The sequence below is a fragment of the Acanthochromis polyacanthus genome, chromosome 6, assembly GCF_021347895.1.
Source record: "Acanthochromis polyacanthus isolate Apoly-LR-REF ecotype Palm Island chromosome 6, KAUST_Apoly_ChrSc, whole genome shotgun sequence".
NCBI classification, from domain to species: domain Eukaryota; kingdom Metazoa; phylum Chordata; class Actinopteri; family Pomacentridae; genus Acanthochromis; species Acanthochromis polyacanthus.
In genome coordinates, this window is record NC_067118.1 from 7,699,333 (window position 1) to 7,722,116 (window position 22,784).

General features: G+C 42.6%; 1 protein-coding gene across 2 annotated transcripts in view; it reads left to right on the forward strand.

The window, feature by feature from the left end:
- Window positions 1-22,784, forward strand: part of LOC110959203 (kelch domain-containing protein 8B-like) — a 293,431-nt gene that overhangs the window by 65,748 nt on the left and 204,899 nt on the right. For both annotated transcript variants that reach the window (XM_022205982.2, XM_051949825.1), the window contains exon 2: window positions 395-1,454. In XM_022205982.2, the coding sequence (XP_022061674.2) occupies window positions 1,064-1,454 (391 nt within the window). In that variant the 5' untranslated portion in view covers window positions 395-1,063. The remainder of the gene's footprint in view (window positions 1-394; window positions 1,455-22,784) is intronic.

A 22,784-nucleotide genomic window follows, 5' to 3' on the forward strand; every position in this document is an offset into this window, starting at 1 on the left:
GACCTCAAAACTGGAGTGATCGACTTGTTGCGTCACGATGAGGACTCTAGCAGCAGAGTTCTGCATCAGCTGAGGTTGTTTTATGGACTTTTTTCAGGCAGAAGAAAACAAAACTGCCTGATCACAGACACACAGGCAGACGTTCCTGCAGGACTATTCTGTAATGTGAACATTCCCGCCGTTTGCAGCCGTCGTGAGGAAAAGACGTGTTAATTAGTTAAACCTGCTGTGCAGCGACGTCGTGTCTGATGATGAATCTTTAATTCTGCTGATGTGTTTGTTCGTTTTCCTGCAGCAGCACCTGAAGCAGCTCAGCATAGGACAGATAGGAACACGAAGCACAGTGTTTTTCTGTCAGTTTGAGGTTTTGATCCTGTCTTGTTTCTCCTTCCAGGTTGAATTCTTCCTCTCCGGAGTCACAACCAGGAAGCTCTATGGGAGGTTTAAGCTCCACGTTTAATTAAAGGATCTTTCTATAAATGCGAGGAAGTCCTGCTGTTCTCATTTAAATACTTTGGTTAAATTATAAAAGCCCTTTTTTTCCTTCAGAAGATGGACCCCTGGCCCTTTTGTTTGAAGGTATAAACCTGCTGCTCTAAGGGCTTTCTGTTGGATTATCAGGACTCTGCTGAAGGCCTTTGATCCGGTGCCATCTCATCGCCTTTTCACGTTCCTCCACTCTTGACATTGAGGTTTTTTTTGTGGGATTAAGCACCAACCCTTGGGACGTCCTCTTCAAGCATCCTTTCTTTTTCAGGAATACAAACTTTAACCGACATAATGGCCCGGCAGAGGAGCAGCAGAGGAGGCTGAAGGGCAGATGGCTGCTGGAAAACACCAATAGCTGGATGAATAAAACATTCGGATGGAGAGGGAGTCGTGACGTCTGGCTGAGGAGTGACTGACTCTCCTCTTTTTTTTCTGCTTCTTCTGTTTGCTCTTTGCGCTGCTTCATCCCGTCTTTTATTTCTCTCGAGGACGAAGGAGTCCAAACAAGCCGGTGCCTTCGCTTGTTCCTCCAGAGCTGTGTGATGCTGCGCCCCCTCCTCTTGGTCCCGGAGACATGCCCGTGCAGGAGATGGCGGTGAGTCCTGTCAAGTCCCTGTTCTGGGAGCAGCTGCCCCCCATGCAGCAGCGCCGCGTCTACTGCACCCCCGTCCACCACGACGGCCTCCTCTACGTGCTGGGCGGCTGCAGCGAGACCGGCGCCCCCCTGGACAGCGTGGAGGTCCTGGACGTGGAGAGCCAGACGTGGAGCCAGCTGGCCCCGCTGCCCACCGCCCGGGCGGGGGCCTCGGCCGTGGCGCTGGGGGGCCAGGTGATGGTGCTCGGGGGCATGAACCAGCAGCAGACCCCGCTGGCCTCTGTGGAAATGTACCACCCCGACGAGGGCAAGTGGGAGACGAGGGCCGGCCTGGGGCAGCCGTCCATGGGGGTCACCATCGTGGAGAAAGGTAGGGCAGATTTTATACCGCAGAGTTCAGCTTTGTGAAAATGTCACGAAGTTCTCACTTTGAACAAAATATAGCTTCAAGACTGAAGGGTTTGGAAGCAGAGTGGTCCAACCCACCGTCTGTAGCTTTTCAGAAAAATGGGTGAAAAGTTTGCAAAGATGTGGAGCGTCACTACACGAGGAGATCATTTCTTTAGAGATGGTGGCTAAATTCAAGTCAGATCATTTCTTTAGAGATGGTGGCTAAATTCAAATCAGATACCATTTCAGTTTTTTTTTTAATATACGATCTAACCTAACTAGCAAAACAGTCTTCCAGGAGTTTTTCTGAGATTCCTCCAGCAATCTCTTCCCTGCAGCTGCTAAAACAATCAAGGTTCTTTAACCCTATTTTTTCATGTTTTCAGTCATATTTTTTTATTTGCAAGTTGGATTTTTCAGTCCCTCTAGGTAGTTGTCACTCACATTGTTGCCATCACATAAATCAAAGCTTATTTGATTCCAACAAGGTTTGTGATGTATATATAGAAAAATCATTTGAGGTACACGCAGACAGCAGCCAGACCCCAGCCGGACTGTGCATCTTTTACTTATGTATGTTTGTGTTGTGTTGAGTTTTGCCACGTGTACTGATGAGGGTTAAACATCTCAAGAGTTTCTGAAGATTCTCCTACTTTTACTTTTTCTTCTCGCACAAAATGAAATTGAAGTTGAAGTGTTGGTGTTTTGAACCAGTTCACTAGATTCACAGAGATTCTAAAGCTTCTAAAACGATTGATGTTCTTTAAACACCCCCAGAGTTCCTTGAGATTCTCCTGCTTTTACTTTTTCTTCTGAAGCTGATATGTTGCTGTTTTGACTAGGTTCAGGAGATTCACTGATGGATAAGCACTGAACATGTTTAGATGACCTGCAGGGAGTGTGAGAAGTGTTGGAACACATTTTTAAAAAGTCCTATTTCATTTCACACTTCCTGCATTCACTGAGGTCCTATTATCACACTTGAACTTGTTTTATGGCTTTTATCCAGGTTGGTAGCTCCTGAAATTGTAGATTTGTGGATTTCCTGATTCCATCACTTGTTTGGTGTTAGCTTCCAAATGATATGTTATGTCACCTACTGTGTTGGTCTTGAAAGTAGATTTAAGATTAGAAATGTTCCTTCTTCTAGAGTCAAAATAAAAGAAGAATTTTTTTTAATGCAAGATAATTTAGAGACTGGATTTGTGTTGTAGCACAAAAATGACATTTGAGAGCGAAGAGGCTTTTGAGTGGAATCTCTCTTCTCTTCCTATAGATTGCACTTTTTGGGCATTTCAGCCGTTCTAGTCAACATTGCAGGAGAGGTTTGTTCAACAGTCTCCTATGAAGCTAGCACCTTAGTTAATCATTTAATTTATGGTGATCCTCTTGTTTGAGATGCAGGACATTGAGATGGATTATGTTGGTTATTTAATTTACACTTGCCACACTGACAGACACACACGCTCTCCTCACATTCTCTCTTAATTCAATTCAGTGCTTTATTGGCATGAAAATCGGGCTAACGATATTGCCAAAGCAGCGAGGACGATGTAATTAAACAAATGAGGTGGGAAAAAGAACAAGCATAGAAAAACAATTAATTAGGTGGAAGAAAACAAAATGAAAACGAGGATAAAAGGAACAGGAGAATGTGAAAAACAACTATATATATATATATATATATATGTGTGTGTGTGTGTGTGTGTGTGTGTGTGTGTGTGTGTGTGTGCCATATTTGTAATAGGTTGTGTCGAAATAATTGTCTTGTTTTAATTGTCTCTCATCTTGGACATACATTTACATACAGGGTGTCTCTACAGTCTGGACACAGGAAATTTCATTAACTGTCATTTTTTTGCCTCCACAAATTAAATGTGGCTTTGTGGAAAGAAGAAAGAGTTGAACTGGTACTTCTCAGTGGATATGAAACATTGACATATCAAAAGATAGGGTTAGGGTTAGGGACTTTCTGGTTGTTCCAAAGTCAAGGCTGAAATCTAAGAGTGACCGATCCTTCTCCATCAGGGCCCTTTGACTTTAGAATGATCAGAAGAACCCACCTGAGGATTTAAGGCTCATAAGGGGTCAACAAATCGCAGATCTAGCTTTGGACGAGATCATTGCAAGCTTTAAAAATGATCAGCAAAATCTTAAAATCAATTCTAAAACAAACAGGGACCCGGTGGAGGGAAGCCGGGGTAGGTGTGATGTGATGTCGTCTGTTAAAACTGGTAAGAAGCCGAGCTGCTGGACAAGCTGGAGGCAACAGAGGAGCTTTACAGGAATGCCAGAAAGGAGGGAGTTACAATAATCGAGACAGGAGAAGATCAGTGTATGTACAAGTTTTTCCAGGTCTGGGTGTGAGAGCTTTGACTTAATCATGTTCTGATTCGGAGGAAGCAAGACTGGATAACTTTTTTGATATGGAGAGCAAAACTGAGGTCTGGGTCAAATAAAACGCTGAGGTTTCTGGCAACAAGCTTTACGTTGGCGGATAGTGGACCGAGCTTGTTGGTGGTGAGACTGCTGTGAAGGTTCGGAGAGTCAAAAAGTAATACTTCAGATTTAGATTTGTTTAGTTGAAGAAGGTTCTGCGCTGTCCAACCGTTAATGTCACTGAGATGATTAAAAACAGCAGCTTGGCCTCCTGGATCAGCAGGTCTCTGTGGAAGAAGCTAAAATTCATGCTAGCCCCAAAAAATCCCTCCCCAAACCCTAACCCTATCTTAGAAGTATCAGTTCAAGTCTTTCTTCTTTCGACAAAGCCATATTTAATCTGTGGAAGCAAAAAACTTATCGTTAATGAGATTTCCTATGTGTCCAGACTTTAGGGACACCCTGTACTGTGCAGTTCAGTAATCAGTTGTTCCTCCTGAGCGTCTTATTAATTTATGCATTTCCTGATTAATTCATGCAACCGCCACCTAATTTAATGAGCGGCCACATTTTACACGGTGGAGATTTAATTATGAATAAAGTAAGTTTTCCTTCACAAACTCAATTAGCAGATGTTTAAAGATTCCTGTTAACGTCATAAAGTGTCAGTAGACAAAACGTCAAACTCTACATCTTTCCTTTCTGTTTGTAATTAGGCCAAATGCTCATTACACACCATAACTTAAGAAAAAATGAGCTCTTCTTGCATCTGTCTGCCGATTTTCTGTGCATAAACAGCTCAATAAAACGGCTGTTTTAGTGGGTTCATAAACACGTGCAGCTAAATCCAGAAAAGCAAGACATAGTAATGCAGGTTGGACAGTTCAGTTGACAAAACTAAACCAAGACAGAGAAGAGTGTGTGCATTTTATTTTATTTATACAAAGAAGAAGGATGTTTTCATGCCTGTAATGGTGGAAAAAAGGGTTGGTAATCCTGTCATAGAATTTCAAACTTCTCTTTAGGTCCTTCACAACATCACAGTCTAAGGATGCTTTGGTTAATCTACACTACACGTGTTCCTCAGATACATTTTGATCCATGTGGGTCATTCTGAATATAGTGTGGCATGTCAGTGCTGCAGAATGGTCTGACTACACCTCAGTACTATTCTGCTATAGGGCTGAAAAACACTCTGGTTTGTTTGTATTACTTTTAGCCACTCATGGTTTCAGGAGGTGCTAAGCCCAGCATGTAGCAATGCAGGAAGGTTAGCACTGTTATTAAACTGGATAATTAACTGAAAAAGGTAGGGTTGCCTCGTTACACAATCCAAGTCTTCTGCAAAACTTTTTTTTTTTTGCAAACGCTTGCTTGCGGAAAGCTGCAAGAAATGGCTGACTTATGCCCAAAATTTTCATCTTGTTAGTCAGGCTTTTAAAACAACTCATCAGTTAACTTCTGCTTATCAGAGAGTAGTTTTACTCAGCGCTGAGAAATAAGAGAAATACATTGGGCTTGTGGAACAATATAAATGAAGGGTTTGGAGGCAGAGTGGTCTGAACCACAGTCTGTAGTTTTTGAGAAAAATGGGTCAAAAGTTTTGTGTTTTCAAGAATGGTGTCACTATCTCACAATGATACAGAAATCTTCAACAAATCCGCGGATCTAAACTATAAGTCGCATCACTGCCAAAATCTAATCACTTGGTCGTTTTGTAATTTTTGATCTTCCTGGAAAATGTAATCCAAATCTGTTTGTCAGTTTTTGAGTAATGTTGTGAACAGACTGACAGACAAACCGATGCCGATCGTCACATAACTGAGCTGCATTCCTTGGTGGAGTAATAAGAGAAAACTACTCAGACTCTGGTGTATTATATACCAGTTTATTTGTCAACTCAAGTCAGTGTTATTGACGTAGCACATTTAAAATTATGGACATCGAGACAAAGTGCCTTCCAGCAGAGAAAACCGGCTCCAGTTGTGACCGACGTTGAAGCTTTTGCACATTTTATCTGAACCGACAACTGAAAATGACTCTCATGAACATATCTGATGGTGTCGGAAACCGCTAATGAAAGGCGATGTGTTTGTGTCTTCAGTCGTGTTAGAGTTTGACACTCTGAAGGAACCCGAATGCTCTGCAAGTGTAGCATCAAACTGAATGTCTGAGCCTCATTGTGCTTCCTGAAAGCTGTAAATCCCACACCTTCCTCACCTTTCTCACCTTTCCATTGTGTTTCATTGTGCTTTCTGTAGCTTCCAGAGCCTCGCTGATCCCAGTCCCTTCAAAAAACCCTTCATTGTTACAGTACAATCAATGTGACTTTTTGATTTACCGTTCCTCTAAATCGCCTGCGACAGGTTGGCAAGGTCAGTGAGCATGAATCCTCGTCACAAAGGAGCCTCAGACAGCAGAAAGCCGCGGAAGTTTAACGCTGCAGACTTGACATGCTGACATAACACTTTAAAAGTCCGCTTCCCTTTTTCCCTCTCAGCTGTATTTTTGACCTGCCGGCAGATTAAAGCTGCTGTTGCAGTGGGAGTTTGATCAAGAGGTTTTCTACTGAAGATTCCAAATCTATTGCTAATGGTGACATCACTACAAAATGGCTTAGAGGAGGTGCAGTTTCATTCATTCTAAAATGTTCTTTTCTAACTTATATACAAACTGTTTTTTATTAAAATGACCCTATTAAAAAGTATGATTTTGATCTGTGTCCCACATTATACAAGGGTAAAGCTGTTGAGCCTAAATACAATAATATGTATTTCAAACACTGTGATGCTCGGACTAAATAATCAGTTGTCCATTTGTTGTAAACAAACGATGCAGCCATCCCATAATAGACCACTTTTCAGCTGTTGTCATAGTTACAGTGACGCCGTGCCGCTAGCTGGCAATGATACAGAAATCTTTAACAAATCTGTGGATCCAGACTATTAGCTGCATCACTGCCAAAATCTAATCACTTGGTCCTTGTGTCATTTCTGACCTTCCCTGAAAATTTCATCCAAATCCGTTAGTCCGTTTTTGAGTAATGTTGCTAACAGACAGACAGACGGGCAAACCAGTGGCCATCCTCACATAACTCCACCGCGTTCCTTAGCGGAGTAATAACACAAACTCCAGTACTAAACTTTGTAGAAATGCCTTTTTTTAGTACTTCAACCTGCTTTCTTGAAATAGAATATCACATCTGACAACTGGCTAATCCTTAGCTGGAGGTGTTGATGTTAATTAGTTCGCTGCAGTGAATAAACTGACTGAGGGTTACCATTTAGAATGAGGTGCTGCTTTTGTCCTCCTCTGTCAAGCCTTGGCTGCAGAGATGAAACAAGGAAAAGTAAACTCGGTACATTTCCTAGTGTTATGTAACGGCCTCTCCCCAGCCTCTGCTTGGTTGGATGTTAAACGTCTGACCTGAAACTATTCATCCTGAACTTTATCTCATCTACCACTGCTGCTGTGATGTGTCCTCTGGTGCTGTGATGTGTCCTCTGGTGCTGTGATGTGTACACTACTAAAGTTTTGGGTCATCCAGACAGTTTCATGTTTTCTGTGAAAACTCACACTTTTATCCATGTGCTAACATAACTGCACGAAGGTTTTCTAATCATCAATGAGCCTTTCAACACCATTAGCTAACACAATGTAGCATTAGAACACAGGAGTGATGGTTGCTGGAAATGTTCCTCTGTACCCCTATGGAGATATTACATTAAAAATCAGCCGTTTCCAGCTAGAATAGTCATTTACCACATTAACAATGTCTAGACTGGATTTCTGATTCATTAAATGTTATCTTCATTGAAAAACTGATTTTCTTTAAAAAATAAGGATATTTGTAAGTGATCACAAACTTTTGAACAGTCGTGTAAATATAATCAGATGCCATCTGCATAGCGAAGTAAAACATATCGGTTTGAAAAAATCACCCACATTTGACACCGTGATCATCTCATAGATACGAACAAATGGCGTCCTGATGTTGCCATATTTTGTCGCAAATCAAAACAAGATTTTGGCTTCAGATTGCGACACCCGGAGTGCATGTAAAATTGATTTGGCTGCAGTTTTTAACAGAACTCAGATGCGTTTTTCAGTCCTGAAAATCTGCTCTCGTGATGAAGTTATGAGGCTCAGAAATGACTGAGAAAGCAATGTGAATTACAAGGTGTAACATTTCACCTCGAGTTAAAAAAAGGACTTAAGGAGTAAAGAAAAACTAGAATAGTCATTTACCACATTAACAATGTCTAGACTGTATTTCTGATTAATTTATTGTTATCGTCATTGGAAAAAATGCTTTTCTTTCAAAAATAAGGACATTTCTAAGTGACTCCAAACTTTTGAACAGTAGTGTACGTAAAAGGTATTCCATCTTCGTTTGACAGTTTTACTTGATTGCAGGCTTTAATGAGACTCATTTGTTCTCCTCTCTGATTTATTTGTTTTTGACCATTCATTTGCCTCGTCATCTGCTGCAAAAGACTTCATGCAGGCTCATTAAGAACTGATGAAGGAGAATGTGCAGCTGCTTTTTCTTCATATTTGTATGACTTTGAAACAACAAACTCCATCCTGTGAAGTGGTGGAGTTATCTAATTAGCTCCTCGTGTTGGGAGAAGCTCCTCCAAGCTTAAAGTGTCTCCTGAGTGGAAGCTGTTGGGTTGTGATTACAGCTGATTGGTGCTGAGATCGATGGCTGCTCAGTAAATACTCAGCTGAAGCGGTCCCAGGATTGTGATTATGTAAATGATCGATAGACTGTAGGCGGGCCTCCGTGCACATGTCTGCTGCAATATTTAACGCTGTGTGTTTATGTCGCAGAACAGGATTTGAGAGGAACCGTGCAGTCTGTCTCTGCCGAATAAACAAACTGGACTTAGTGCTCATTCCTCAGGCTGCATGTTTGCAAAGGCCGAGTCGAGAGAGAGAAGTGATCACATGCCAATTAAAGAGGGGGAGATCTACTGCTTCTATATCTATATCTATAGCCAAAGAAACTCCAGAGGGGTTTGAATGTTTACACTGGGAGTAGAACCAGAACACACACTTGTGGAAAATCTTCTTCCGTCACGTCTCCTGTGTTTACGTCTCCGGCTGCCGAGTGCCGACCTAATAAAGCGACGACTCAGTGTGACCTTCCAAGGTAATAGAGACGGAATGAGAGAGGATTTCTGTAATGTGCATCTTTATTACATATTCTGTAATTTATATACACAGGAAAGAATTCAACCCAGATGTGGAGCGTGATGCAGATCAGCGTGATCCTGATTTTTACCAAAACTTATGTTGGTTTGAGAGGATGTTAGGAGGAATTTTAGTGCATCTATGAAAGAGCAAATGTGCAGATTGCACAGTTCAGTCAACAAAAGTTAACCGACAGAGAAGAGTGTGTGCATTTTATTCAGCTTACATGAAGAAGAAGGCCGCTTTCCTGCCTGTAACGGTGGAAAAATGGTCTGTAATCCTGTCGTAGGGTTTCAAGCATCCCTTTAGTTCATTCATTTAGTCCTTCGCCCAGACAATTGAATTTCCCTTTGGTGATTAATATAGTCATTGTATTGTATTGTATTCATGACATCACAGTCTATGGATATTTTGGTTAGGTTAACAATTCTGTCATGTTTTTGTCCTTGTAGGTCATTCTGAGTGCAGCCTGGCATGTTAGTGCTGCAGAATGGTCTGACTGCACCTCAGGATTATTCTGCTATAGAGCTGAAAAACACTCATTACTTTTAGTCTTATTTTTAAAAACTTCCACACCTGCTTGCAGATTTTGGGGTTCAGAAACATTAATAAACAGACTTCGATATCTACCTTGATATAAGCAATTTGTATCTACCTCACTGCCATATGGCACCTACATTGGTCATTTGCATTTAGAATAGAATAGAATAGAATAAATTAGAATAGAATAGAATAGAATAGAATAGAATAGAATCACTTTATTCATCCTCGAAGGGAAATTCAATATTTATTTGTACTGGTATGTCATATTTGCACTAGTATGTTACTAAGTTGTGTTTTTTAAATTTTTTCTTTCTTTTTATTTTATTTTCATATTACTTGTCCTACATTAGTTTGTATATGTATCCCTATTTGTTTATTTATGTTGCTTATCTCTAATTTCTTGTTTTACACTCAATTTTTTTGCATCAATTTTGCACTGCCTGCTTTACGTGTCTTTTTTAACTGCCCCCTGCGGACAAATAAAGCTTTTTGAATCTGAATCTGAATTAATGAGATAGTTTGGATGGTGCTGAGTCTTCTAGCTTTTAAAAGCCCAGCAGCAGAAGTGAAAATAAAGGATCAAGACTGTTTTTGTCCAACTGTCTAAGTCTGACTCTTTTTCTGTTTAGTTCCATAAAGGTGAATCAAACCTGAAAAACTTTAGAACTGGGCCACTTTAGTAATATTTAATGTTCAGGTCTGATGAAATGCAGTATTTATATTTACCAAAGAGCCCGGTGGGGTAGTGGAACTCTTGCTGTGTTTTCGGGGACAGAAACTAGTGCAGCAGAAAAGTCCTGCCGTGGAGCCCTGCAGTCAAAACACTTTGCTAAGTGGATGCTCACACTCTCATTAGAGGAATAAAAAAAACTCCTATTAGAAGAAAATTTAACTTCAACAGCCCAAATGTTTAGTGAATTTTTCCTCTTAGCAACTTTTATGTAAACAGGAAACTATAAAGGAAGAAATAAATCTGAAGAGGGGGGACTTTGTGGGTCATTCCAGAGTTGGAGGACATTTGGACTTCAGTAATAAATAATAAACTATCAAAGGCTTGATTGTCTCAGCTTACACAACAATGGTACCATTTTTATTCCATGTTTTATTTGTTGTTTGCTAACCCTACTCTAATCACAGTAACAGGGTTGCTAATCCATGCTAATGTTAGCTTTTTCTCAGCAGTAGAAGCTAGATATTTAGCTAGCTGTTACTGCTGACCAAGAGGACAAACTGACTGATGGAAAACAGTTAAGAAAAAAAGTCAGAAATTGTCTTATATTGTCTTACATTAACATTTGATGATGTTAATTTAATTCCAGCATATCACAATCATGTTTCACTGTTTTTTTTCTTCATCTACAAGCTACAAAGGTTATGCTAACAAGGTTGTTGTGGGACACATAGCATGCATAGGAATTATTGTTTAAAATATGTTGATTCAAAAATGTTCCCACAATTACGAGAGACATCAATGCAAAAATTATACCAAAATAAGAGATTTAAATTTAATTTTTGCTGTCTTTTTTTTTTTTTAGATTCAGTTTGGTCATCAGGGGGTGGGACAAGAGAAAACTGTCATTTTATGGGGAACTCCAGACTTATTTGGTATTTTTAAAAAACATTTTCAAACATTCTTTTCTCTTAGTTTTTTTTTTTTTTTTTTTTTAGATTTGGTCTCAGGACAACTGCATGTTTTAATGTTTAGCCCTTGGATTATTTGAAATGTGATGGGTGGAATGTAAAATATCCTCCTGCTAATTCTTGGGTTTCCAGTCTTCTGTCGTTGTAAGGAGAACTGATTTGAAAATAATCAGCATCCGCAGTCAATCTTAATTTATGAGATTATGGCTGCTTTATGTTAACCGGCAGGAACACTCCATAGCGTTGTTACTATAGGGAATAAAAACACCCATTTTCCTGTGGTACTTGGTAAAATATTACAGCTACTGTCCCAGACCACATTTCAGAATCTCCACCAGCCTTTTGAGAAGCGATTATGTGGATCTCTGCATACAGTCGTGTCTAAAACGTTTCGCCTGCAGCTGAATCTGTCCTTCAGGACGTTAAATAAACCTGAAGGTGATGCAACAGTGTTCAGTTTAAATAAGAAGATGTGAGACGTTTTCTTTTACTAGGAAACACTTATTGAACTTGCTCATTTTTCTGATTTAAACATAACCTGATTAATGCATCCCTTAACAAATATCTTGCACATGAAAAACCGGGTGATTGTTTCTTTTTCGTCCTGTGTTATAAGTGATGTGATATTTACTGTACATGAGGAACAGAGCGGCTGCTGCCACTGTTGAAGCCTTTGCATGGTTCTGGTGCTTTGTCATTGTTGGAGGTATCAGAGTCACAACGGTTCAAAGACGGAGACGAAAGTTCCTTTTGCTAAATTCAAACCAAAGACGTCACGTTTGTGCTGCATGTGCGCTACTGATCCGGCAGAACTCCCCCTCACTGAGCGCCTACAGTGTTTACATCCTCCTACCGGTGCTGTCAAGCTGTCAGGGATCCCATGTTTGCATGAATGTGAGTATGGAGTCGGAGTCGGGCGGACTGTTTACCGTGCCGTGAGCCTGCTTTAGTGTCACGAATAATCTGCCCTGTGAGTCAACAAAGCAGGCAGAACAGCGCTTTAAGTGCCCATTTAGGACTGTGGTGGTTAAACATGTCACTTTGTATGATTTTACAGAGATTTAGTCTGTGAAAAGATGCACTTCTGATTATGAGCATCAAGCACAGGATTCCTTATGAGTTTTTGGTCTCCGTGTGGAAAAATACCTGGATATTAAAACTAGAATACTTGAATATGATGGTGAACACATCAATGACCCATTAGCAGCCGTGTATATGTGTGTAGTGTGACTGAACCTACATCCTTACTTCATTTATTTTACTTGCTGCATATTTTGAAAAGGTAACAGCTTGTGTCCTTGTACCTGTCAGGAAGAGTGATGTGTGACATTTACCTGTGGTCATGAAACAGAATTCATATCAGGGCGTCTGAGCTGGTAGCCGGGAGTGTGTTTCTACATCAGAGGTGGTGTTGTGCACTGAATTGTGAGTGTTTTTACACCATGAAACATCTTGCAAGAGCAACCACTGGTCCCGGTCGTCCGTCACCCGGGGAGGTCTACTGGCGAGGACAGGGGTGACAAGCTGCAAACTAGTGCACCATGGGAGACCGGTGTAACAGGCTAGATTAACCGGAAGGACAAAGTATACCCCGGGGTATACTCTGGCCTAAGTGAGTTTAAGTTGAAGTTGCCAGACAACAGCTGAATAAATGTTAACAAAAGAAACGAAAGAATGGTTCAGTTTAATAGTTGAGATGATTTACAAGAGTCACAATAATAATAAAATTTAGTTATAAAGCGCTTTCAAAGTGCTGTACATAGAGATGAAATCAATAAAAACATCAGAAATCCACAAACATATACAAACATACTGAAACAATAAAAAGGACATCAGTAAAACAAACAATTTAGGATTCATATGTAACAGTAAACAAGTGGGTCTTCTTCAGTTTTGTTTTAAATACATCAGTGGAAGATGCCTGCCTGATTTCAGCTGGTAGACTGTTCCATAATGTCCGGAAAATGCACGGAAAGAAAAAGCCCGTTCCCCTACTACTTTTCTTCGGACCTTTGGGACACTCAGAAGCCCATTCGCCTGGGAACGGAGACACGAGTGGGGACATATGAGTTTACCATATTTGACAGGCACAATGAGGCAATTCCATTTACAATTTTTTATGTTAGCAGCAGCACCTTAAAGTCTGCTCTAAGCTGAACAGGTAGCCAGTGCAGAGAGGCCAGCACTGGAGTGATATGTTCATATCTCCTAGCTCTGGTCACAACATGAGCTGATGCATTCTGGACCATCTGCAGACCACAGAGGCTCTGCTTTGGCAAATCTGATAAAAGAACATTACAGTAATGTAACCATGACGAGAGAAAAGCATAAATTACGACTTCAGCATCCTGAAATGACAGGATTGGTCTAATCTTGGCCATATTTATGAGGTGAAAGAAGGCCACTCTGGTCACCATTTTAATATGGAACTTGATAACTTCAGTGCAAGACTAAAAACCAAATCACAATTTGCATTATTCTAGGGGTGGGACTTTAACGCGTTAATTTCGATTAATTGAATACAGAAAAAAATAACATGTTAAAAGAGTAACGCATTTAATTGCACCTTTCTCAGTTTCCTAATTTCTGCCACACCAGTAACAGATGAACACTCCAGCCCAGTAGGTGGTGGCAGTGAACCTAAAGTCTGTTTTCCAGCCGTGAAGAAGATACACAGGATGCATAGAGTGATGTCAGCACAAGAATGTTTGGTGAACAGTGAAGGTAGACAATTGAGCATCAAGCTTGTTGGGCGGCAAGTTTTAAAAAAAAAAAATCTCCTCGATGTCAGCTTTGATAAAAGCGTGGTTGTGTGCAAATTGTGCAACAAAGAGTTTTCTAATCGCAACACTTTAAGCCGATGATGTCACATCAATGTAAAACATGTTGCTGTTAGCATCAGAGCTAACATTAGCTATGACAGTCCTGCTACTGGCTAGTGGTGTAGCCATCCAATAATAGACCACTATTCATGATACTGTTTAAAAAAAGTCTTAAAATGTTGAATATAATCGCTATAATTGCACTTTGAGTTTGCAGTAATCTGTGAATGTAGTAGACAGATGAAAAATGGAGAGAAATATTCATGAAACAAACATTTTTGTTGCTTAAGTTCTCGTATATATCGAGTCATCAATCAGTCGACAACCAAAATTTACGTGAGTTGGAAAAACTTTGCGTATCATGTCAAATATTGCTATTTGACAAAAATGCGAAGAATCGCAATAATTACAAAGCCTCTTATTAATTGGACTGATTTTTTTAATCGCGCTCCACCAATACATTGTTCACTTTAGCTCTTTGACTTTGGAGAGTTCGCAGACAAAATCCCCATAAAGCTCAACTGTGTCCATGTCTCTAGAACTACCACAGAAAGAAACAAGAGTACAGATACAAATATCTGATAATTATAGTAAAAATGTATTCTGGGGAATGACTCTTTGTATTATAATCATGAAACTATGATCTTTTTTTTTTTGTACAAATTTGAGCTTGCTTCCAAACTTTTGGTGTGTAGTGTTTCTCCATATACAGGACAGTAAAACATCAAATGAACCTCACACTCAACTTCACCTACAGCAAACAAAGCCTGTCCTTCTCTGGAGGAACATCAAACCTCCCAGCCTCTAAGAGTAACGACGATGTTCCTGAACATGTGTTTGGATGCACTTCTAGCCACCCTCTGCTCAGACTGAAGCCTTCTGACGTCCGTGGCGACCTGCTGTGTGTCGGACGATTGACTTCTTCTGCCGTCAACAGTCTTTCTTCTTCTTCTCTGCCATCCTCACCCCTTTTTTCCTCTCTATAATTCTCCTCCCACCCGTCACCCCCTGGCTGTTTTCCTGTCTGCCTCTTGACTTGCTCTGCGTTTCAGAGTCGACCGATCAAGCGAGCATTTGCTGTTGCTTGGCAACAAGTGTGCGACTGCCGTGTTTGTTTTTAGCCTAATCAGAGGCAGCGAGCAGATCAGCTGTTGTACGGTGACGTGGAAACTAAATCCTAAATCATAGACTGGACCGTGTTCAAATGTCCAAAGAGCTTCTTTAAAGATCTCAAAGATATCAGAATCCAGGAGCATTCTTAGCAGTGATAACAACACAAGAAATACCAAAGATACTGAGCTGTACGACGTCTTTTCCCACTTATAAGACATTATTGGAGTGACAGTTTTGACACTGTTGTACTTTTCTAAATCTACTGGTCAGATCTTATCATCAGGTTGTCATATTTCATCCCTAGATCACTCCCTACAGATTACATCAGGTTATCATTAGGTCATGTTTGACAGAGAACATGTTCAGACTGTTCTGTACTCACCCCTACTATTTTTTATGACAGTCTTCATGCATTTTACACCATTATGTGTTGTTATGTTTCTGATACACCGCCTTTAAAAGTTATGTGGGTCATTCCAGAATGCAAGGACATTTGGGCTTCAAAATCTTTGAAAAATAAACCTTCTCTTTTACAATTTTCTGCTACATATTCGTCAATAAGGACCAAGTGATTAGATTTTGGCAGTGATGTGGCGCATAGTCTGGATCCACGGATCAGTAACTTCTTTTACATCACTTCTTAAAACCCACTTTTGTAGACTTTTGCTTTTATGTGAAAATTTACGTTTAGCTTCATTTAGTTTTAGTGTTTTATTCTGTATTATGCCCTGTTTATTTTACATGTTCTCTCTCATTTTATTTTAATTTTAGCTGCCTGGTTCTTTGATGTAATGTCGTCTCTCTACTTCTTTAATTCTGTAGTTTTTTGGCTTTTACTTTTAACCCTCAATCTTGTTCTTTCGTTTTCCAAACTCATGGCTCAGTGGGTAGAGTGGCCGTCTTGTAACTGGAAGGTTGCCGGTTCGATCCTCGGCCCGTCATGCTCATGTCGAGGTGTCTCTGAGCAAGACACCTAACCCCTAATTGCTCCTGGTGGATTGTGGTTAGTGCCTTGCATGGCAGCTTCAGTGTGTGAATGGGTGAATGTGATGTATCATGTAAAGCGCTTTGGATAAAAGCGCTATATAAATACTACCATTTACCAAACTGCCTAGTTCGATTGTTTGATTCGTGTGCTAATCTAGCTAATTATGCATTTAATTTATTGTCATTTTTACTATTTATTTTAATTGTCTGTGTTTCTGTGTTTTCATGTTTGAAGTACCATGAGACACATTTTCGAGAAATTTGATCTCGCTTTGGAATCTGACAGCATTAGCATAGCATTAGCATAGCATTAGCATGGATATCTCCGTCTTTGGCTTTTGTTAACATGGGCGAAGCAAAGCGTGACATCAGGGTTGGGAGGTCTGCGTGATACAAAGGGGGTGGAGGGGTGGGGATTCAGATATTTGATTCTCAAAATTAATATTCAGATACCAACACAATGACTGACTATTTGGATAGTCGGGTCCAGCCTCAGTGCTTTTCTATTTTTTTCTGTAATAAACTAATCAAAATGAACATATTAAAATCCCAGCTATAGTTAATGTTTGATATCGTTTAGAGCAATTATGACTCTTGCATTAAAAACATATTTTAGTCTATTTGTTCTGGCCTTTAATATCCTAAAGCGTCTGCCAGAGGGGAACAGTTCAAAGTGTGAATGACCAGGATGGGTTGGATCCCTGAGAATTAAAGGAATAAAAATGAATAACAACGAGTGAATATTCCAGCTGAAAGGGCAAAAGTGATGTATAAGTGGGTCAAAAATGAGCCGGCGAGGTCGTTTTCTTGCAATATCTTTGTAAGGAAAAGTTTTAATCTAGCTATTCCTCCAAAAACATGCTTGTGATTTCATTCAATTTCAATTTTTAAATTCTCTTTTATACTTTTAAAGAAATTGTAATATTTATATTACTACCCCAAGCTCTTTATCACAGATAATATCATATAAGAGGTGATGGAGGGACGGAGGAAAAGAGTGGAAAAACGTCAACAAAATGGATGTTGTCATTCTTTTACTGCTGTTCTGTGAAATATTCTTCTTTTTTAATTGTCAGAATGTTCAAAATGTGCCACAAAGGGAAAAATAAACATATTTCAAACACAGAATCATTCTTGTGTGGGCAAAAATATAATAGAAATGATTATTCTTAAGCAAAATGACAAGAATGGTATAGAAACACATTGATTCTTATCATTTTTGACTCATTTATTGAACAGCATAGGGTCCAGTCACTCATGTGTCTAAGACAAAGGCTGGTGCATCCTGAGTGTTTTTGCTGCGGCTCATCCACATTTTCCCCAACACAGTGAAGCAAACATTCATGTACGTTCGTGGATTGTTCTCTCTTCTTTCCCCTCAGTCGTCGCCTTTTCATCCTTCGTTAATCCTAAATATCAGGAATTCTCCTCCACTCTTTGTCTCTCTTTTCAAGTTCAACTCTTTTATGTTCCCTCTCACCTCTTTACTCTTTCACTCTCGCTTTAAGTCCTCTTAATGCTTTGGGGAAGCCAGTTTTTAATTGCTGTTGAACTCAAAAGTGTCATCTTCTTACTGAGCATGATTTCCCTTTTTCCCCTGTGATTAATGACTGCTGCCCTCTGCCCAGTCGACGCCCTGTCAGTCGGCTGGCACTGGAAGAAGTAGCTGTTCTGTTGGGCTGTCAGGCTCCTGATAGATTTAAGGCGTGTTTCTACCAGGGAGGAGATAAAGGCAGGCTGTCGTGGCTTCAAAGTGCTCCAGGAGAGTGTTCTTTTGGGAATGAAGAGGTGTGAAGTTGGTTTCAAATTAAATCCCAAGAAAGGCCCCACTCTCTCTTCTCTGGAGAGAGAAAAGTAGCGTTATTGACACACAGAACATATTTGAAAATGTGTGTTTCTACTCGCTTCAGAACTTCCTGCAGCAAATTCCACGTATTAGCTTCTTGAACAACCTGCTCTGACCTGGTTTCTCTGGGCTCCCGGAGCATCACAATGCATTATGCAAGAGACTGCTTTATTCAAGCTGGAGAGCTGTAATGTTTCCTGTGATGTGATAATACGCCGAGTTTTGGGTCAATTTTGGGCATCTGATAAGCCGTAAACGTGGGAGGTAATGGAGGTTTTGTTTGTTGTGGTAGCGTTGTTAGCATCAAAGTGAACATCAAAGTAAATATCTTCAGGTACGTGGAGACAAATTAAAAGAACAAAGCTTCTCGAAGGGCAGCCTGTCCGGGGGTTCGGGGCCTTTTTAGCTTTTCTAATTCCAACGCTGATGCAGATTCAGTTTGTCTCTTTGTGGCAACACAGCAAAGCAAACTTCTGGAGGACACCGAAGGATAAAGAAAGAAAGATTCCTCATAACAAACAGCTGTTTCTGCAAAAACAAACTGAGTTAGGTTAACAGTCTGAAATAGAGTAATTCCATGAACCAGTTGTCAGCCAAGTTAGCAATCAGTGATCTATTAATCATTAAGATGAATGCAATACAGTGGAGTTTATCTCCTCTTTTATTTCTTTTTTTTTTTGTCTGCATTTATTCTCATTGTTTAACTCCATGAAAGGGGTGTCAACACTATGAGATTAATGCATATTTTAGTCTTGCAGCCAAATATCTTATTATTTGGTGCATGCGTGTGACCATCACCAGCCCTCCCTGAAAGCTAAGCTGACACTTTTTATTACATTACCCTGTTTAAGAGCCAGGGAGGGCAGTGCTACACCTCAGTGGTGATGTGAGGGGAAACAAAGGGGTGGACAGGACGAGAGGGGATGGACAGGGACAGGGTCTAGCAAGCAATGCTATTACATCTGAAGAATATCAGGTGTTGTGCTATTCCCAACTAATAATTACCCATCAATAAGACAAACAAGCAAACACATACACAAGAGAACAGAAAACCAAACAAACAATAAATAAATAAATAAATGAAAGAATAATTAGCCAGACAGTACTAAACACCATAGCTGTGGGTGTCATGTTAGTATAGAGTGGAATAGGCCAGATGATACTAGAGGAAGATACTAGAGAAAAGGAGAGAGGGTTTAGTTTGAGATTAGACTCTGGAGAGAGTCTCAGCACATTCAGGCGGGTCCCATCACTGCTCAACAGCGGAACTCGACAGGAGCTGGTGGTACCTGAGCAAACATGCACATGCAAGTGTGAAAGACCCCGAAGCCCAGAACAGCCATCACAGCAGTGCAGTGCCAAGCCGACAGGGCACCCCCCCACAGGCCGAGGAGCCACGGGGCAGCGCCCCCAGAGAGCAACCGGGGCCACCATGTACCACACGGACCCCGAAGACAAGAGGGCGCAGCTACCGACACCCCCAGCACGCCAGAACCGACCCAGGCAGCCCGGGGCAAGCGGACCCACCCGCCACCCAAACCCCAACCCCGCCCGCCCCAGCCCCACCAAACCCCCACACCCCCCCACCCCACCCACCCACACCCCACCCACCCCCACCCCCAGGGGGGGCCGACGGCCCCAAGCAGCCGGGAAGCCAGACACAGGGGCAGAGCGCCCCGCCGAAGGGACGGCAACCAGCCCAACACCGGGGCAGGCCGCCACCGGAGGCCGGCCGGAGGGAACCGGAGCCGGGACCCAATGCGAGCCCAGAGGGCAAAAATGGACAGAGCAGTGGGGCCCGGCAACGCCAATGGGGGGGCACCCCGCATACCCACCCGCACCAGCCCCCGGGCGAGCACAGCACGCCCAAGGCCCCCACATCCCGCGACACGAACCAACCCCCCACCAGGATAGAGCCACCACACACAACCAGCCCGCGCCAAAGCCACAGCACCCACCAGGACAGCCAATCCAGATCACGCAGCCCAGCAAGAGCCACTGCACCAGCCGGGACCAGCAGGACACGCAGGAGAACCCCCACAGGCCACGGCCCCCCGGCCCCGGGGACCCCCAGCCACAGCGACACGGATGATGGTGCGCCCCGCCGCCCCATAGCCGTAAAGCCGTATGGGGGCCAGATCCCACCAGAGAGGCCATAACGGTGAAACCCACCCGTTATTCTCCTATTAATATGTCTCCCGATCCCTAACGGGAAACATTATCCCAGCACCGTGGTAGTGTAACCCTGGGTGTCATGTGGTGCATTAAAAGTGGGGAGGCTGGGGGGGCGTTAGCCAACCCAGACCTAGCCCCAAGGTGAGTGTGTGTGGTGCATTAAAAAAAAGATTGGAGAGCAGGGGAGGCAGGCAAGAGGGTGATGAGGGGGAGACAGGGCCGTATAGCCCTGCCACCCGCCCCACCACAGTGCCCATCGTTCCCACCCCCACCTGCCCTCGGGGCCCTAAATGTTGTGTCCCTATATGTGCCTAAAGGTTGCTATTTACAGTGAGGTGTGAAAAATGTGAAGTGCACAATCAGAGGCATTCTGGTGTGGATCTGGCCCAAGAGGACAAAGCAGTGGGGGAGGCAGGTAGCAAGACCACCGGTACTGACGCAGAGGGCCCCCAGAGCCAAGAGGCAAGGGACCGGGGAGGGCCCACACGAACCAACTGGCCCAGCTGGCACAAGAACCCCCCGGGAGCTGCAGATCAGAGCAGCGCCCCGGCAGGCACCATAGCCCCAACACAGGTCAGCCACATGCGGCACCCCACCCCGAAGGGGGGACCAGGCCGCGCCACAAGGAAGCGAGGGCCGCAAGCCGCCACACCCACCCAGGAGCCGGCACGACAAGGACGCAGGGCGCCCACCCCGCAGCGCCCCCGAGACCCCACCCACCCCACCACACCCCAGGACAGCACCAGGCCCGGACGGAGGCCCCCAGCCAGCAGAAACTGGACTCCAGTGGGGGCACACAGGCCAGGATGAAGGCCTGTGCCCAGGTGGGCCAGAGCCACCCCCCAGAGAGAACACCCAGCCCCCGCGCCAGACCACCCGCCCGCAGAGGGCCACCGGCCCCCCACGGGAGAGGGAGAGGGGCGAGGAGGGGCGGGCAGGCAGGAGAGGAGGGAGGAGGAGGGTAGCGGAGCAGGAAGGGACAGGGGAGCAACGGAGGGGCCGACTCACCCCAAGCCCCCAGGCCCAGCCAGGCGCCCAGGAGAGATCAGCCGCCGACACCCCGAGGTCCAGGGAGAGCGTGCAGACCCAGCAGACCTAGAGCTCAATGGGGGAGACACCCGAGACATCCAACACCAGGGAGAGGGGCACAAGCCACCCCAACCCCGCAGAGCCAGAGAGCAACCCCGGGAACCCTAGAGGAAGGACACCACCAGTGCATGCATACGGTCTTGAAGTCCATGGTGCTATCAATCTTTGAGAGTTGTAGTGTTAATAAACTGAAATAAAACAGAGGAAAGTTAGACCATATGCACAAACAGAACAGGTATTACAGATTTTTTTTTTTTTTTTTTTTTTTTAAATAATGGAGGCAGTGGCATACGCCCACATACAAGCAGGAGCTATAAGTTAATATTTAATGAATTAATAAATGGAGACCATTTTTCTTTAAATGAGTCCAGTTGTTTTTTCCGGGTAGCAGACATTCTTTCCAGTGAAATGTGTTCTGTGAGGAGGTTTAGCCAATGGATGATGTTGAGGGCTTTCTTATCTTTCCAGTTGACTAAAATAGTTTTTTTGGCAATGGTGATAGCTGCAAGTGTGGGTTGGATGTGGATAACCGGTAAGGCTGTTAGCGTTAGGTCACCAATTAGGCAAATGTTCGGGGAATGTGGAATCCCACAGCCCAAAATATCGGAGAGTTTCTGTGTGATTAGTGCCCAGAATTGATAGACAGGTGTACATAGCCAAAGAGCGTGAAAATATGTGTCAGCCATGTTTTGGGTGCATTGAGTACATGTGTCTGAGTTAGAGAAGCCCATTTTATATAATTTATATTGGGTTATATGCGTTCTATGAAGAACCTTAAATTGGATCAGTTGTAAGTTGGTATTTTTTGTCATTTTAAATGTGTTTTCACAGATCTGGGTCCAAAAATCAGAGTCAAAGGATTTGGACAAGTCTTCTTCCCATTTGTGAGTTGGTAGGTGAATAGAATCTGTCTTTGAGAGTAAACTATAAATTTTTGAGAGGTTCTTTTTGTTTCTTGGAGACAGTTTCGCAATATATTTGACAAATTCAGGTGGCTGTAAATCAGTTGGCTGTGGATTAGACTGAAGCGATGGAATTCTACTTGTAAGCGTCTTCTTTACCTGTAGGTAGTGGAGGAAGTTTCCATTTCTTATTTCGAATGTTTGGAATAAGTTTGTATATGTCCTAAATATGTTATCATCAAAAAGGTGGTGGAGGTGGGTGACTCCTCTCTCTGCCCACGTCCTGAAATAAAGAGCTATTTTATTGTTTGCAAAATCAGGGTTGTGCCAGATTGGGGACAGTATGCTGGGTTTTAATTGGGAGCCTGTGACCTCCAACGTTTTCCACCAAGCAGACAAGGTGGAGGCGATCATTGGGTTCTTGAAGCAGGAGTGATGTTTAAGGGCAGAAGTGATAAAGGGCAGGTCAGAGATTTTGATCTGGTTACAATCTAACTGTTCTAGTTCCAGCCAGGAGTTATATTCTTTTATTTCATTGTATACAATGCAATCTGGTTCTTTTACACAGTTTATTCCTTTTATTCCTTTGTAATGCACTTTGAGTAGGCAGCACA